The sequence below is a fragment of the Apteryx mantelli genome, chromosome 3 (assembly GCF_036417845.1).
Source record: "Apteryx mantelli isolate bAptMan1 chromosome 3, bAptMan1.hap1, whole genome shotgun sequence".
In the NCBI taxonomy this organism is placed as follows: Eukaryota; Metazoa; Chordata; class Aves; order Apterygiformes; family Apterygidae; genus Apteryx; species Apteryx mantelli.
In genome coordinates, this window is record NC_089980.1 from 89,115,634 (window position 1) to 89,134,313 (window position 18,680).

The 18,680-nt window shown below is 39.7% G+C and overlaps 1 protein-coding gene across 1 annotated transcript in view; it reads left to right on the top strand.

Moving 5' to 3' along the window:
- Positions 1-17,292, top strand: part of PDSS2 (decaprenyl diphosphate synthase subunit 2) — a 134,101-nt gene extending 116,809 nt beyond the window's left edge. The window contains exons 7-8 of the mRNA XM_013948995.2: positions 3,923-3,958; positions 15,054-17,292. Coding sequence (XP_013804449.2) covers positions 3,923-3,958; positions 15,054-15,212 — 195 coding nt within the window. The 3' untranslated portion in view covers positions 15,213-17,292. The remainder of the gene's footprint in view (positions 1-3,922; positions 3,959-15,053) is intronic.
- The last annotated feature ends 1,388 nt before the right edge of the window (positions 17,293-18,680 follow it).

Here is an 18,680-nt window from a genome sequence, read left to right on the forward strand (position 1 = left end):
TTCAAGATAATGTCTGTGGTCACTTTCTCTATGTGGCCTACAAAATAGTCCAAGCACTCAAGCCAGAAGCTTTCTCATGTTGGTAATACTCATAAGAGCATGCTCATAAGGCACACTCTTCTGCAATGTAATTCATGTGGTATAAAGCATGCACCATGCACTCAGTTTCTGTCAGCTGGAATTTTCTTAGTAGCTAAGTTATGACTAGGCATATGGAAATCACATTATGAACCTCTAGTTACTGCTAAGTAATTGGCTTTCTGCGTTGTTTGCCCACATGAACATTCACAGTGGGTTAAAGGCAGCACTTCATGGCAGCTTCCTCCTCTTGGAGGAAGGTCTTGTAGCTCAAGAAAGCAAGAGGTGGAGAGCTGCGTTGCCCCAGTAGCCTCTGCCATGGTATACTGGTAAGAAAGCGTGTGGCTGGAACTTGGTGCCTGTCCTGTGTATCTTAGAGGCAGTCTTCAGAGATGCCTGAACTGCTGTAGAGTGCCCAGTATTTCTGTGACTTTTTCACCAAAGTTCTCGTGTCGAAAGTCCTGATACTATCGCTGTTCCGAAGATGGCCTTTGAATGGAGACAGCCGTATGCACCTTTCTCCTGCTGAGATAAAGACCTTTTAGAAAGGCTCCTTGTTATTTCATTTGGAAAGAACAAAGCGCACTGGATATCCAGGCATAGGAAGTTGCATCAACACTTGAATATATGTGTTTTAAGAAGAAAAGCTCAAAAGGACTAGCTTCTGATTTGGATGAAATTCAGAGAATGCGTTGAAAAGAACTTTGGATGTGTACAGAGGACCTCCTTATCACAGGAAGAAAAAAATATAGATAGATATAGATAGATGTGTGTGTGTATACACACACACACACACACACACACACACACACGCAAATATATATATGAAGGATCAGCCACAATAGCCTGAGTCACTGAGTTCACCACTAAAACCCCCACCCTTGTGCATTTAAAACTAAAGTGAGCATTTGGCCAGGTGTCTTTTTTTAAAAGGAATATGAGCTGGGGTAGGTTCCTGAAATAAATAAATAAATAAATACTGCTCCTAAATGATTCCAAGGAAATATTGTAGTAGACAGGCTAGGAAATGCTGAATGCTGTTCTTGAGACAGAGTTGAAACAGATGTGGAATTCAGTCTCACTGAGCTTTTGGAAAGCTTTGTATTCTTAAAACCTAGCAGATAATCTAGGATTGCAGGAAGGAAGATTTTTATAGAGGTCAGAAGATAGAAGAGTTTAGCCACTTATGGATTCCTCTCACTAGAGAAGAGCCAAAAATCCCCAGCTTCAACAGACATCCAACATCTAAGGCACCAGGGATCAAAGTGTGAGTGAAGAAATTAAGCATAGTTCCTCAAGAACAGGTCTAGAATCCAACTTAGTCCTCAGCGTTTGAAATTAAAAAAAGGAAGTTGGAAACTAGAACTATCTCATCTGGGGCAGGGTAGTCCACATGCCTTTTGCCATATCATTCTGAGACTTCTCAGAAGAAGCGGGGCTAGAAGAAAACCACTTATCAAATGCTTTATCAAGCATTTCTCAAGTATAGGTTTTAAGAACACATGTAAGAGGGACCCTCCCATCTGAGAAAGAGGAGTCAATCCTGGAAAATACCAGTCCCAAAAAACTGCTCCAAAAGGATTGTCTTAGACCTTCCACTTGCTTATCTGATGCATTTTGAGTCATTTTGTGGGGAATTCAGGGAGCCTTCTTCCTGGCAAGGTGAGTTGGTTTCACACCACCTCATTTATTATGGAAGAATGTCACAGTAGTGGTGTTCTTCATTACTGGCACATGGCAGTCTTTCGTCCTGAGGAGGAAGGCTGAGCTGAGTTGACCGTTCACCTCTCTTGTATGTTGATAATCAGATGCTTTTCCTTGAGGGCCCAGAGACCTGGTATTCTCAAACTGAGCTCCCCAGCCAAGCAGTGAGGCATCTGCGATAAGATCTGGAAAATTATCTAAGTTGGACAAGAGTGTGTACTTAGGTTAGGCTTAATGCCTTTGAGGAAGCTAAACCAGACGCAAAAGTCTGATGCAAAAGGAAAAAGTCTGTGCCTGAAATCAGGGTCAGTAAAAGTCAAAGAACAAGCTATTGTGAGGATAGAAGAAAGAGAAAAAAGCAAAGGTGTGATTGCAGTAAAGAAGGCTTAAAAAACAGATTAGCTAAGGCTGTTGCTTGGAGAACTGCAACTGTGGTTCTGCAATTGCAACCTCAAATGGTTGAGGGGAACAGAGCATGAGGAAATTCTCTTGCCATTTGTAACATGTATTATATGCAAGAAGAGGCATGCTGAGCACATCTACTCAGGTATTGCTAAGATTAAAAAGCATCTTCCTCAAGTTGGCAAATTCTCCCATGCGGTGTGAATCTGCATATAGGCATTCATCTGTTAGAGAACATATTCTTGGTATGTTCTGATACACACTATAACTACTAAATACATCTTGAAGCAGCCATAAGATCCAAGCAGTGTGAATAAAAGTTGGCAAATCAAGAGATGGGAATGCACAAACAAGGAAGCAATTATTGGCAGTGGTTTTGCTACTCCCAAATGCTGTCAGGCTGTTTTCTTAATAGGCATTCCAGAAAAGCTGATTTTTTTCAGGAGAAGCTTAAAGAGAGTATTGAAGTGATTTTGTGGATCAGTCTCCTTTCTCCTTCAATGAAATCAATTTTTTTATCTATCTACTGCTTTCCTTCCTGTTCTGCTTGCTTAATTTCTCCTCAGTTCTTTTCTCTGTTTTGTTCTGCCTCCCTCACAAAAGATAATTTATATTCCAAATCTATGGTGTCTTGACAACGTCTCTTCAAAGCTGGGCTTGCCACATAGCGTTCCTCTTCGGTGCAGGCCTCAGCTCTTCTCCTTATGCCAGTTGGCCACCTCCTCCTCTTGGCTGCTTTCCCGGGACAGCACTTGAAGTGCCCGCTAAGGACCTGGAGAGGCAGTGGTCCTCAGCTACATCCTTTCAGAAGACACGTTCCAGAAGAACTGAGGTTCATGGCCTTCCCATGTGGAGGCTAGAGGGAAAGAAGTAGTGGTGATTTTTTTTTTTTTCCTGCGTGCCTGAAAAGGGAACAGCTGGAGTTGGACAAGGTGATAATGATACAGCTGGATTTGGCCATAGGAAAGGGCTTCAGGTTGGCTAAGCAGGAATGCTCTGGGTCTGGCATTTACTGCCACTGGGTGAGAAAGACATAAATGTGCTATTTTTCTACATAGCCTAGTGGCAAAACAGAGGAATTTGGACTGTGTACTTTTCTGCATCTGGGCAAGAACAACTTTAAAATGTATTCATGCTTCTTTCCTGAATATGTTAGGAGGTAAAGGTTGCATATATTTACTGCTTAAGTAAAGGGTGACACTGTATACTTAGATGCAATTCTAAACCCAATGCATAATTAGCATGTCTAATCTAGGTCTAATAGCTCTGACATGGTTTTGACATCCTCTTGGAGAGGATCGGCTCTAGACATTTAACTGTGTGCAAATCACTGGAGATAAGGAGTAGTTCCCTTTTAAGAGGTGTCTTGATTTTTCTTAACTCCTTAATCCTGTTATTGCTGATCTGAGATATAGTTTATACTTGTAATCTCATGGGGGAGATTTATTAATGCAAACAGCAAAATTTCTTATGACCAGAACACTTTGGATTGAACAAATTGTTTAACTAGAACTCATAATAAAAATCTTATGTTAGGTGTCTGGAGCTCTCATCTGAAACAGAACTATGTTATATAGGCTGATAATGCTACTGGTTGTGTTTTGAATTTTTTCCCATCAAATTTCTAAAGAAAATCAGTTACGTTTAAAATAATAGCTCTCGTAATTGCATTCTTTATTTTTGAAACTCTAATTTTTGGTAGGTAACTTCTTACATAAAATCTCTCTTTCTCTTTAAGGCACAAGGAAAAGGAAGCTTAATGGACTACAAGAAGGTTGGTTAATTACATTTAAATCTGCTTATTACTTTTAATGTTTCCTGTAATGCTTTCATGATTGTTTTTGACAGTTGAAAGAAACTTCCGTATTAAAGTCAAATTATAATTTGTGCATATGAGTGTGGAGGGAGGGAGAGTGGCTTGTGCAATTTCTTGATTTAAAGAGCCAGTAATGGTCAGCTATATTGTAAGTATCAGAGCTATTTTATAATCATTTTTGCTGTTGTTCATCCTATTCACCTCCCCAGAGTTTTGAAACAAGGCTTTTGGTTGCTTTTGCTCTCTCTGTTGCTTTGGTCATTTGTAGGTTAGCTCCCCTCAATGGTCGCTTTATGTTCATAGAGTACACTGTTACATTTTTAGCTTTCAGCTTAATACCATGCCATCTATTTAAAAATAATAATAATAATAATCCCCCCCCCCATTTTCCTAATAATTATTGTTTCTTCTAATGATTGTTATAGCTTTTAGTTAAGTCACTACTGCTTTTGCTGCTGGGACTGCAGTACACCATAGTATAGGCATACCTGAGCTAACTAGTTCATGCACTGAAAGTAGCTGAGATGCTCCAGAGCTCTTCATGAGCCACAGAACGTGGCCGAGAAGGCTCCCCGGTTAAACACTAGAGCCGCTCGCTAGCGCTGGGCACAGCTTATGCATGACGGAGACCGTCAGTGTGAGGCTGTCCCCTAGTTTCTCACTGAGCAGGAGGCTGAGTTGTTCAGAGGCTTAACTAGATCACGAGGGTCCAGTTAATTATCTCCAGCATCAACAGGAAAATAATATATAAATTATTGAGCACATGCATGATTCAGAGTTGCTTCTTGAAGTGGAGCCGGAAGAGCTTTCTAGCTATGACTGCTGCTAGTATGGCAGGCTAGCACACAGGTACAAGTCAGAATACCATTATAACTACCCTGTATTGATCAAGAAAACTTGTAATTTGGATCATTAAAAAAATCCGTCCATCTTTCCTTCCTGTTTGACCATAGAAAGGATCTCAAACTTAACTTGCTATTTAAAATCATTGTCCTTATCAGGACAATGTTTGTCTTCTACAGTGGAAAAAAACTGATACATCTGTGGTTTTCTAAATTGCCGCTGAGAGCACTGAAATGTCTTTTTCTTCAAATATGTCTCAGTGCGTGAGACACTTCTGTGAATGCTTAGGCTAGGCTACTTGCTTTTGTACGTCCAGAATGGATTTTCTCCTTGTTACAGTTGTGATCTGCCCAATGTTATTTTAATAGTAAAAAATAAATTAAAAAGCATCTAAAATTGTTGTACTGAATTATATGATTTGTCAGTGCATTCCAATATGTTGACCTGAATGATTTTGAACTTTGGATGCTTCAGATGAAATTGATAAAGCTTATAATATGTCTAGGCACCTCAGGTGTTTGAATAGAAGGGGTGGGAAGGAGCCCTTCTTCACGTCTGGTATTTCATGCAATTGGCTTTGCCCAGGAAGCACGTGATTTCACTAGCTTCACGAATCATCTCTTACTTAAACACAGGTATTACAAGTTTAGTAATGATAATGAAAATTCTTCTGTGTCTTGGTGAGCCCAAACAAAAATCAGCTTTTGTCTTTTTGTAGTAGTGTCAAGACTGAATACTGTGATGTCACATCCTTCCCTGCTGGGTGTCTTCATTTAAAAAAAAAAATAAAAATAAAAAATGGCATGGTCATTAGTTACATCCATGCCAAGTGACCCTGGTAACCTATAGCTCACCCCACTTAGTGGCTCGGCCAGTATATGTACACAGCCAATTAGAAGACATGTTGTGTGTACAAATTAGTATTTCTTTTTTGCCCTTCACTGTGATAACTTGTTTATTTCTATGCTACTGGAGTCAATTTTTTGCACATGTTCAGTCTTTTCTTCCCTGCATCAAGGTCCTCTCATCTTTTTCTACTCCGTTGTTAGAATTACTTTCTTTGACAAGTCATTTGATTTTGTAAATCTTGCTATAATTCCTAATCAAATTTGATGTTTTGTTCCTCTTCAAGTCTTCTGTAATTTTGTAAAAGGGAAGATCGCCAACTCTAGCTGCAGAACTTCTGAAAAATTACATTGTTTCTATTCTTTTCTTTTTTATTATCAACTTCAACATGCCATTTGCTTAAGATAAAAATTTTGTTCCTTTATTTGAATGCATAAACAAATGTATATCAAAATTGTTAGCTGATCTGCCTGCTCAAGAATATTGCATCTTACTCACTGTGGTCTTCAATTAAAATAATGAATGAAGGTAAGATTGAGACCCACCTGCTCAACATGCCTCCTTTAAAGGCAAAAGCCTTGTATTTTTTCGATTTTGAGGCTGCTTGAGAATTTTGAGCTGTACATTTGATGCATGTGATATAAAAATGGTATCCCTGAGGTTTTTCACTGACAAAAAGCAGCTATCTAGATGGTGCGAGTAAATTTAGTGAAGGTTCTGACATAGATATAGAAGGGAAGGATTTTCCATTAATTTAATTGGGTCTGAGACTGTCATGTCAATAAGGTCGTTATGTTCTACAAAATTTTTGGTACTTTTTTTCTCCCAACATATCCATCTTTTTATCAGAAGGACTTTGATATCACAAAAGGCTTGTTTTAAGGTCACTATTTCTGAATCCATTTTCTCACATTAGTCTCTGAATTTTCCACTCTGGTTTTTTGCTACACCATCACACCACATCCAGGCAAATTATTGATCCATCATTGTGCTGTTTGAAAGTCTCTTCCAGAGATGAAAAAGTAGTTCCAGCTCTGTTTTAGTGTTGTTTCTCAGATAACAAAGGAGAAGGTACCTATATATGGCAGAGGCAAAACTCATATATGTCATTGAAAGAGACAGCAACTTTCCTGTCACCCTCATTTGTAAATCTGATCTTGGGAAAAATCTATGTTTTTTTTTTTTTTTTAATCAGAAAGCCTTTATCCATTTTACATCTACCTTGCCACACAAGATAAGCTGTGTAAGTCAAGTGAAAGAGAACTTAGCAAAACTTCATTTTTTTTAATGTAACCCTGTCCGTTTACTCTGCTGTTATGGAGTCCTTTCATCCAAACTGGCATGGGAAATGTGGTGCATCAGCGGTACTGTGATATACTTTGAATTTATTGATTTGTATATAAGACACTGTGTGCGTGATGTTAACATGGGGAACAGATTTTGTACTGTACTGGAAGTAATGGGAGTCAAGAAGTGGTAGATCCAGCCATTCATACACGGCATGGCACTGATGTCCTGATTTGACATATAGTAGGAAGGAACTGTAGAAGAAAAATGGGAAAGGTGACATTTGGAAACAAGGAGATTTTGCTTTGGTTACCATACTGTCCTGCAGCTAATAAATAACAGTTATGCAGTGCCATTGAGTTGTGCTGGCAAGAGCCCCGCAGCTCACAGGTAACTATCGCAGCTAGTGCATTCACCCCACTACAGTGCTGTCTGCAGACCGGTTTTACAGTCCCGTGGCACAAATGACAGTAGTTCCCCAGTTCTTTTTAATTAAATGCCAGAATCATCATGAGGTCTGTCATGGGACTATGGGACATTGTCTTTATTCCCTTGTTCCTAAAATGCAATGAAGAGGAAAAACAGGATTTTTTGTTTGCAGAAAACGCTTATGACCAACAGTAGTTTTTCATTGAAGTTTGTCTTGCTTGTTTTGGGGTGACCACTGCTATTAATTCTTTTTTGTAATTATATATGGGGGGGTTTTTTTAAAAAAAAAGAAGAATAAAAGCCCTACTCAGTGAATTATTTTGGATGTGTTAGTAATATTGTAAAACCAGCCAAAACCATCAGAAGAAGCCATTCTCTCCCTTGTTGGAATTAACCGTATCTCAAGATACTAAATGAAGGATGCTGTTATGCTGTTAATTCTGGGCAGGTTTGGGTTTTCTTTTTTGATTGGGTTTTTCTTTTTTTTTTGGGGGGGGGGGGTCCCTTTTCCTTTTTAAATCAGACCTTGGCTAAATTGTAAAGAAAGGTAAGACAGCTGAATTATGAAGGTGTACATCAAACCCAAAAATCACCTGCATCTTTGTTTTTAATCAGTGGGTGTTTTCCATGGCTGCTTTGGGATGAGAATTCAGCACTGCTTGTTTCATTAAAATAAACACTTATCACATCTTTCAGCATAAATGTGAAGTTAATTGTGTATGCTTGGGTGTGCTAAGATGGCTATTAATGGCCATTTGCAATGCTGTAATTTAAGAAAGTCAAGCTTATTGATTAAAAAAAAGGCACCATTTACCTACCTTTGTTTAGATTTACAAGCCAATAGGCCTGTAAGTTGATTGTCAAAGACCTGGAAAGGTGTAATAAGGAAAAGCTGGCATCTTTTCTAAAACATAATGGGTCTGTACAATCAATCAGGTTTAATTTTTAACACAGGCTAGCAAAGCGCATAACAGCCAGCATAATATTAGTTGCATAACAGCCAGAGTAGCAGTGTTCCCTATGAGTAGACTGTTTCTTTCCATTACTGTTGGGCATGACTCTTTCCAGATTTGTTCTTTTCCTAGGGAGAGCTATTTTGAGTTTGAAGGAAAAAGTTAATTTATCTATGTGTCAGCCTAGTATGAAAAATACATCTTATTTGCAGATGTATAGTTATACTAATGCAAGTTTCTGTGGGATATTATGTCCTTTACAGATGTATTTCTTTACCTCTTATATAGAAAAAGTATCTAAAAAAAATACTGGATAAATATATTCGCTGCCCCAATTTCAAATGGCATATCATTCTACATGTATCCAGCAAAGATGAAGAAAGCTTTGGGCGATAGTGTTTTATGACATTATGAAATGATGCACTTAAAATAAATAAATGATTGTCCAGCACCCCTTTTGAGGAGGAAGAGCATAACCCTCTGCCCAGCCACAAGAAAAGATTGAAAATGTAAGAGCAAATGCTGAGAGACTCCAAGGTGCTTGAAAAACAAAGGTAAAAGAAAAAGTTGATTTGCTAACTATGAAACATGTCAGTGCCATTTCAAGGTAACATTTCAGCTGTCTTTTAGATCATCAGTGCTTATTGAGCATGATGTTCCCACAAAAGAGAAAACAAATTTAGAAAAGCTAGGGTAGAACATTGTAAACACTTAATGCATTAGTCAGTCACTCGACCACAGATCAATTTAAATTTTGTCTTCTTGGGTTTCTTTTTATTTCAGTGAGTATTGTACCTTTCAGAAGTTTACAATATTTAAGCTTATTTCAAGATCAGAGAGAATACATGATTTCTGAAGATTTCAGTATATAAGAAATTTAACTGTTTAGGGTCAGTCTTCTAAAACAAAAAATACAATTTTTTCTGAACTTGCTTGTTGATGTCTTGTCACTTAAATAATAATAATCCTAAGTTTGACCATGGCAAAACAAAATTAAAAATTTCAGTGTTCTTATTCTCCCTGTGCATATATTTACCCCATATTCAGGGAGGTTCCCCCCCCCCCCCATAGAATTCATTGTTCTTTATAAATAGAGCTATCTAAAAGGAAATTTCTCTCCTTTGGATAGGAGAAAAGGTAGAAATACATCAGCAGAGAAGATTTGGAGTCTATTGTCTTGGTACTTGTGCACCTGCAGTTCTTTTGTCTTCATTGATTTTTCAGTCTCCAAAATCTAGCGGTCCCTAGATTGTTTCTTTGAGCTCCCACTCCCCTCAGACAAGCAGTTCTGTCCAGCAGGAATCCAGAATAGTTGGTCTGGAAGGCAAATACTTAATCTCTGTTATGGATGACAAAATTTCTCTTTGACTTTTTAAAATAAAAAGACAGGAAAACATAGCACTTTGAACTTTATTCACAGAATCATGCCATACTTTAAGTTGGAGGGGAGCTCTTGGGGACATCTGGTCCAACCTTGGCCCAGAGCAGAGCCAGCTTGGATTAGACAGCTCAGGGCCTTGTCCAGTTGAATTTTGAGTATCTGCAAGGACAGAGATTTCACAGCCTCCCTGGGCAACCTGCTCCAGGGCTTGACCCCCTTCCTGCTGAAAAAAAAACTTCTTTGTATCTGATTGGCATTTCCCATGTTGCCTGTGCCCATAGCCTCTCATCCTACTTGCATGCATCTCTGAGAAGAGTCTCGTTCTGACTTCTCTGCACCCTCCTGCTAGGTAGTTGGGACGGCAATAACATCTTCCCTGAGCCTTCTCTTTCTAAGGCTGGAAAAAAAGGCAATTCTCAGCCTTTCTTTGTATGCAATGTGCTCCAGCCCCCTAATCTTCTTGGCCTTCTGCCACACTTGCTGCAGTACGACAATGACTTTCTAGTGCTGGGAAGCCCAAAACTGGACAATCTACTCCAAATGTGGTCTCACAAATGGCAACCGGGGGGAGTAATTGCTTCCCTTGACCTGGTGGCTACTCTTGCTAACACAACCCAGTATGTGGTTGATCATCTTTGCTGCAAGGGCACACTGCTTCAAGAAAAAAATGGACCACAGAGGAAAGGGGATAGCTAAAATACCTGAAGAAAAGGATGTGGACCTCTCAGCCTGTTGCTTATTGATTCAAATCTGGCTGAATCTATCAAATCTGGTTAGAGGCAACCTCTGTTGAATGACTATTTAGTACCATACACAAAATGAGAAGTCAGTTTGAGATTTCCACACACACGCCATTTCATTACATTCATTATTTATGACAAGTCAGCAGAATTTGAAAGCTGTGTAGATACTATCAAGGTTGTTATCCCAAATGTAGAATATCCTTTACTTGTTAGTTAATGTGCCCAAATACTTAAAGAAAAAAAAAAAGTGCTACAAAGTAGAAGCAAGAATGTGAATTTATTTATATAAGGTATGACCTAGACAACACATTCTCTTTGTATCATTCATTTATGTTCCACTCCAGGAAATAACTTAGTTTTAAAGTCTCGCTAGCGCATAAGCAGTGAGATGGAACACACAAACATACTGTTTTGATTTTATGGTGGGCTTAAGAGGGTAAGTCAGTGTACAGAAAAGTACATTTCTAACTTAAAGCATACTTCTGTTTCCACATTTAGGGCCAGAGCCATGAAGGGACTATATATAGTTACTTGGTCATTGCCCCAAAACTACTTTGGTATTTTATGCAGTAGCTTTTAACACCAGAGACAGAAGCAGTCCAGAGAGCAGGGTCTTGAACTCAGATCCCCCTTTTCATAGATAAGAGCCTGCTGCTCTGGTTTACATGGGCTCATTTTTGGTTCTGTTCTTGCAAACTTCAGAAGGCTGAGTGGAAAACACCCCCTACTCCAACTGTTTGGTGCTTATGGTTGTCTCCTGAAGGATAGGAAATGGAAGCCTGAAACCAAGGAGCTTCTGTAAAATTCTTCTTTCCGGTGGGCCAGGGCATGGCGAGTGGCAATTTTCAAGGCACAGTCAGTGGCTCGTTACCATTTATTTGCAAGGCATATCTAGGACGTACGGGTGCAGAGGGAGATGCTGGAACCAGCCTTAAATTTAGTGCCCTAAGGAAGGGGTTAGAAGGAGTTTCTTTCTCCTCTTCTTAATTTGCTGGTGTGAGATGGCTGAAGCAGGAGCTGATGTGGAAGTGACGAGAAGGGAGGAGGGAGGATGGAGAAATGGAGCCCAGTCTCACACTCCTGTGTGTATGCAAAGCATTCAGCATGAGAAAACCTCAGCGCTTCCCTCCTTTCCATATCTTTCGTTTTTTCCATTCCTTCTGTAACTCTTAATCAAAGCCACCACCCTCCTTCCAGCCAAAGCCTAGGAAATGAAATGAAAATAAATTAATTGCAGGTCGAATGGATGATGCTGAACTCACTGCAGGATAGCAGAGCAGGCTGAAAGCAGTGAGACTTGATGTGCTCTGCTCTCACTGTCCAGCCATCTTTTTCCCAGCCCATGAATATTTTGTTGTTGCTGTTGCTTTTTCCTTAGATTCAAGGAAGAGCCTTCAGGCATAAAAAAAATCTGGGGTTTTGAGCTTCATGTGTCCCAGGCAAAACTGCCAAGCCTGGGCAGTATCTGAATATACTGAGGGAAAACAGAAGATGCTGAGTAAAAGCAGTTTGGTATGTTGGGAGGAATCACTTCCCATTCGAGTCTTATCTTGGCTGTGCTATTGCAAGATTGTCCTTTAAGCTGAATTTAAATAATGAGATCCCCTCTGTGATCTTTCAGATTTCTGGCACCTTTAGGAAGAATAGTAGTAGAGCTTTAGCACCAATGGTCTGAACAACAGCTAAAAAGATAAAATGCAGTATTCCAGTATTCCTCTAGCAGTTCAGCTGGAGGAAAGTGTTTCTAAGCAATCTGCAATTTGTCTTGTATTCTGTTTAAATTATTGAATGCCACTTTGAAGAAGGTTGTGTTTTAATGATGGGTGAAATGTTTGGTGCACAAAATGATGCCATATAAGTTGAGACTAAGAGGCCAGATTCTTTTACGTAGAAGAAATTAATGAAGGGGTATAATTTAAGTTTATAGAGTAACAAATAGAAGCATTCCATTTTCCTTTTCTGTTTATCAGCCTCATATATTAGCTGCTTCTATCCAAATGCAATTGAAAAAAAATACATCTAAACTGGATACATGGATTTTTTTTCTTATTTACTTAGTTTGTGAAGGTTCATTACAAGAAATCATTGAAGCCCAAAAACTGAGCGTGAAAGTGTACACTTAGTACAACCAACAATATAGCTACAACTTAAACTAGTTGTTTTGCATACAGCAGGGCTACTGAAGCCTGGTTTCCTATGGATTTATGTGCTCTATTTCTTCAATAACTATCCAACTGCAAGAACCCAATTCCCACTCCTTCCCCCCCTCCCCCCCCTATTTTATAACCCTGGCTGAGCTAGAAGTAGCATGCAGTCTGGTTAATGCAGACTGGTTTGCTGCCGTCTGCACTTGTTTGACTTGGCCAGCTGGTTCTGCAGATGGAATATGGAACAGGTAAATTTTTAAGGACTGCAAATTTTTCATGACATAAGAAGATCTCTAAAAAGTTGAGAAAGGAGCTTGCCTTCTGAGCAGGTTATGGTATTTTTCATTTTGAGGTTCCTTGCACTTTGCTTGGAAATGTGTTGTAGTTTTTTGTCTGATTTTTGTATAGTGATTTCTCTGTGTATAGCTTGAAACGAGCTTTGCAGTTGTTTTGGCTTTGACGCACTGTATGTGTCTAAGTGCTGCCACATCACAAGCTTGTAAATGGAGTGTGTCCCTGCATTAGTTTCTGAATTCTCCCCCTTTCTAGATTTTAGTATACTCTTAGTACATATATGCAACCATGTATGCTTCAGCTAAGCTTCTCTGATCTTTGACCAGTCTCAAGATTTTTTTTATAGGCCATGTTCTTTTTATTTTTATTTTTTATTTTTATTTTTTTTTTTTACATCTCAGTAGATACTTACATGAATATTACCAGGTATGCTAAATCTTTTTAATGAGCTTCAGTGAATCAGCAGAGTTCACTTCAAAATGTGTGGGTTCTACAGTTTCACAAAACTTTGATTCAAGGAGGGGGAAAAAACACCTTTTCACGCTGCTAGCATACCTCATCTCACCTGTCTTCACCTTTGCTGTACAGCTGTGCTTACGTGGCTGATTCCCATTCTTTAGAAGATGTGTTGAATTAACTATGCAATACATTTATGCCTTGGGATAAATTCTTTTCTAAAACACAGTGCAGGAAGATTCTAACTGAAGTGGAGAATAAAATTTTTATGAATTGGGACTTGAACACTCAAGTACTGTAATATGCTTTCAACTAATTTCATCTTTAAATACAGATAATGAATCCACTTCAGCTTGTATTCAGATAAGAAATGTCAATCATTCTGTATAAACATAAGAATCTATATGAAATGCATGATGTACAATTTTATCGTGTCTCAGATATTTTTGACGTGATTTAAACTAGATAGTTAAGGTTATACTGATGTAAGTGATTTGGGACAAGTTGTGCTGTGTATTGCAGGAAAACACAACTTATAAAACACAGTATAATTACTTACTGTAGATATTTGCATTCAAAAAAAGCCCATATTTTAAAAGCTGACACAGTGATGAAACCCAACTATGAAAGCCAGGTAGGACACATTAAAGATCATGAAATGCTCTTAGGCTTTAGGGATGATCAGATCCCCAAGATGGACCTGGCCTTGGTTCCCTGGCTCCGGCTGGAGTTGCTCTGGGGATGCCAGTATTTTCAGGCAGACAGACATTACTGTGTTTCATGAGAGTATCGTGATGCTGTTCAGCAAAAAAAATAAATAAAATAAATATTATTATTATTTGGAGTTTTGACTAAATTGTGGTATTGGGGAAAAAATACATGTTTTCTTTGGCATTTTAGTTTATTCATATTGTTTCATAGGAAATTTAACCTCTTATTTACCCCAATTTTTTAATATGCTAAGTCTTTCCAGTAACTTGCCGTGAAATGTCTGTTATTCCATGGAAATACTTTCTTTCTTGTGTGATGTATCGTTGAACCATTCTCAAATTCGCTGTCCTTGCTGCAAGACTGAGTTTACATGGATGTAGCTGAGCAGGAGAAGGTTTAACAGGTTCCACTTTACTGACAAAATTTGCTTTTGTCCACTGTAACAAATGTAATCAGGTGGTATATAAATAGAAATCTATATTAAAAAAAGACGGCGTTGAACGTGTGTCATCCTTTGCCCATTTCCAAAAGTGTGGAATTTAATGCGTGTTTATAAAACCCAGGTTTTGACTGCAGAAAACAAGAAAGCAAGCAAGTGGTTAGCGTGCCAGGTCTGTGTTCTGCACAAAAGCTCTCAGATAATGGAGAGAAATGCCCAGATACCTAAAATCCTTTTTGTTTTTTTGTTTTTTTTCCCCCCCCTCCTTAGTGGGTCCTTGGGAGGGCCAGCATCTTTCAGGTGCTGCAGTAATGGGCGATGCACTTTAAATTAGCTGCAGCTCTATGTCATGGGGAGCCCAAAGAGCGCAACCGCATATTTGAGACTATTCTGAGAGCTTCCCCTAATTGCTTTGATTATCGCCTTTACCTCGAGGAAAAGGTAACGCCAGCACTGTAGTCTCAGAAATGATCGTGCGCCAGTATTGTCATAGCTGATTTTATTATGCATGTGTTTTCCAACAGTTGCAAGAAGCAATCAAGGCTGGCAAAGGTGTGACTTCTGCTATTGACCTGTGCCGTTACCATGGAAACCGAGCGCTGGCGGCCCTGGAGAGCTTCCCGCCCTCGGAGGCCAGATCCGCGTTGGCAAACATCGTGCACGCTGTGACCAGGTTTTCCTGATGCACGGTTCGGTTCGCCAGGGAGCGGCTGCCTGCCTGGCGGTGGGGAAAACGCCCCGCGCTACCTGCACCTGTAAAACTCAGTCCCCTTGTTCCCGTGGGGACGCGCGTGCGCACACCTTCTGGAAGTGCCGCAGTCAAAATTAGTGGGGGGAAAAGGAGAAAAAAAAAAAAAAGGTCAAGCCGTTTTCACTTGTCATGCCAGAAGCGCACTTGAGGCTGCACCGGTAGAAATAATTAATGAGACTCGCTTCTGTGCCCTCAGCAAATGGCCAGGAAATAAGCCCGTATTGATTGGGCGCGGGCAGGGATGGCGCCAGGGCGGAGGCCTGTGGTTTTCCTGCGCGAGTGAGGACCGCGGGGGCCGGGAAGCGCCGGGTGTCCCAGCAAGCACTCGCAACCTACCGGCGAGCCACCGGGGCTGAGGAATAACGCCCCCGCTCCTCTGGCCGAAGGGGCAGTTCGGGGAATTAATTGGGGGGGTGGGAAAGTCCCGTATCTGTCTGCATGCAGTCGTGTCTCCTCATCGCTGCTTTTTTTTTTTTTAATGTATTCAAATGTAAAATTGCTCTGTGCCTAATGGTTTCGGTAGTGGAGAAACTTGCTGAGAAAATGTGTCAGGCATGGTAAGTAGGAGCTTTAAAATATTTAATCAAATATTAATTCGGCTCTGTTAAGAGAAGCGACTGCCTGGGTTTTTATACCGTGTGTATAAAATATATTTTGCTCTGGGTCAAAGAATGAGCTTTTTCAACTCTTTGGGGGAAGGAATATCCTTCCCTCAGATAAAGCAGTTTGTATCAACACCTCACACAAAATAATTCCCTAGATTCATGACACTTGTTTTCATTTAAGCCAAATAAATATTAATTTGAAAGGCTTGACAACAGCCATTGGCAGAAAGGCGCAAGGCATATTCTTCTGAGAGTGCAGTCTTTCACTGGCCTGAATAAAATGCATAATACTGGAGCAGCTTTTAACCTTAGTGTGTTGAATTGTAAAGCCCCAATTACAGACAGCATGTAAGGTGTATGAGAAGTCTGCAATTTGACACTGTCTCTATTTTGTTCATAGGAGATGATTTTTGTGGTTTGCACACGTGCAATCTGAGCCCATCGTTGACAAGAAGGCTGAGTTTACATAAATGATCTAGATTGAGACTCAGCTACCTTTCTTCCTTCTGTGGTGTAATTACAGCCCAATCTGGAGACAGCTAGCACAGCAAACAGATTTCATTACAGCGTTCACTCAAACACTAAGTGTAGTTATTTCTGTTAAATTCTTTCCTGCCTCCTTCTCCCCCTGCAACTCCTTCCCTCTCAGACCAGCGTGTTGCATTCAGCCGAATGCAAAATATAAATAAAAACTGTGTCCTCTAAAAATGTACTGTATAATATATACTGTATAATGTACATACTATTCTGTGTAATATATGTCTATATTATACAATATATTATATGTACAGTAAGTACACTCGAGATGCAATCTTTGTATGGGAGCAGGGTCCAGCACTCAGGTCTTGCTTTGTTTTGGAGAGAGTCTGCAACACCAGACTGCAGCTTGCTTGCACACTCTTCTCCATGCCTGCCCTGGCATATTCTCTCTTCCCCAGAGCCTGGCGCTGCTGCCTGGGTTAGTGCTATTGCTGTGGTAGGAAGGCTGGAGACAGAGAAGCACTGAGAAGCCTGGGTTAGCCCAGAGGCAGCTGCGCTAGCAGAACTTCAGGGAACTTGCCAGGTGAAAACGCGGCCGGGGTTGATAAAGTAAATAGCATGCTTGAATGTAAATATCTAAATTCAACCCAAGTTATATTTCAGACAGCTTTTTCTGGATCTTGTTTTCACACGTTACGTTTACTAGGAGCCTTACGTTGTCTTTATCTTGTATCTACACTTAAGTGCTTCATAATGGTTTAGGACTGCAAGAAGCTCGGATCTGCTGGAGATGTTCTGAGCCATCTCACCTGAGTTATGTGAAGGAAATAGCAAACATTGCTAAACTGTGTACCCTGGTTTATTTTTTCATGAAAGTACATTTTTTCTATTTGTACTTTTTACTAATAAAGGCAAATCAGCAAAAATAAATAATGGTAATTCTTTGTTTTTTATCAGCTGAAAGTTTTGATCTCTCTTTATAGTATTATTTAACCCGGATCCAAAAAAAAAAAAAAATCCAAAGGGAATTGTCCCTTAGTGGTATTGTCAAGTAACTTGATATTTAAGATATTTGCCAGAAATTCCTGAGAAATAAATTTGGCATCTTGGTTCCTCCACATAAAATATAAGCAAAGTATTACATTTCTCTGTAAAACTCTGGGTGAATTAATCACTGCTGGGTACTAATATACTCCCCACACCATATACACATTCTGAGCAGTGGAAGACTTTTTTATTTTTTTATCTCCTTGATTCCTTCTCTCCACCCACCTCTATAAGGCCTTTGGTCTGAGGAGTGGCTGAGGAAGGAATTCACACCATTAGCTGTAGTTGTCCAAACGGTGTGGGTTTTTCAGCTGTCTTAGAGAAGTAGGCTCTTGATGGAGAATGATGGAGAGCAAGAGCCTGTGCCAGGTGCTCTGAGTTGGCCTTTGGAGGAACCATCCCCTGCCCCGGGGAACCTGGACTCCCTGTCTAAGCGCCTGAAGTTGATGCTCTGAATGCCAACATTGCAGAGCCTCTGGTCCAAATCAGGAAATAAAATAAATTATTAATTATCAGTTAAATAAAGCAGTTTAGTGTGTGGCAAAAGAAAGTTATTGTATATCTAGTGTAAACACTATATAACAAAGAAATAAATGATCATTCATGTGTTTAGATTCCAAAAAAAGAGGAGATAACCATCTTCAAGGTCTTCTGCTTTTCTTCATTTTCTAAATTTTGTAATGGCCAAAGATTGTCAGAATGTACATCAATTAAAGGGGTTTTGGGGGGTTGGGTTTGTTTTTTAGCAAAGCTAAGGACACAAGCCCTTTCCATACCTTGCATTTCGGAGAGGCTTTGGCATGGAAAATCATGTCAAATTTTTATGCCTGCTTTTCCTTATTTGCCACCAATACTTCAAAAGACCAGTGTCTCTTGACGAAAGGTACATAAGCTGCTTCTCTGAACCTTTTTTATCCCAGGTATTATATTGCTGGACCATTCTACAGATGTGCAAAATACACAACAAGGCCACCATTTTCTCATTAAACCAAAATAAATTCACCTCCTGCAAAAAGCACAGCTGTAATGTTTAGAATGGCTGTTCCATGGGTGTGCTATGGAAAGCCAGGTAACTGCTAGACTTGTATTTCCAGCTCCACAACTGTGATAATACTGCATGGGAAGGCTGCAAAGTTTAATTTTTAATGTTTGGAAAATAGTACCAGGCACATAGAAAGATAGAAATGTTGGCTGAAAGGGACTGCTAAAGGTCATCTAGTCAAATCTCCCATTTGTACTGGGCCTGTTGCCAGCACTAAGTCAGGTCT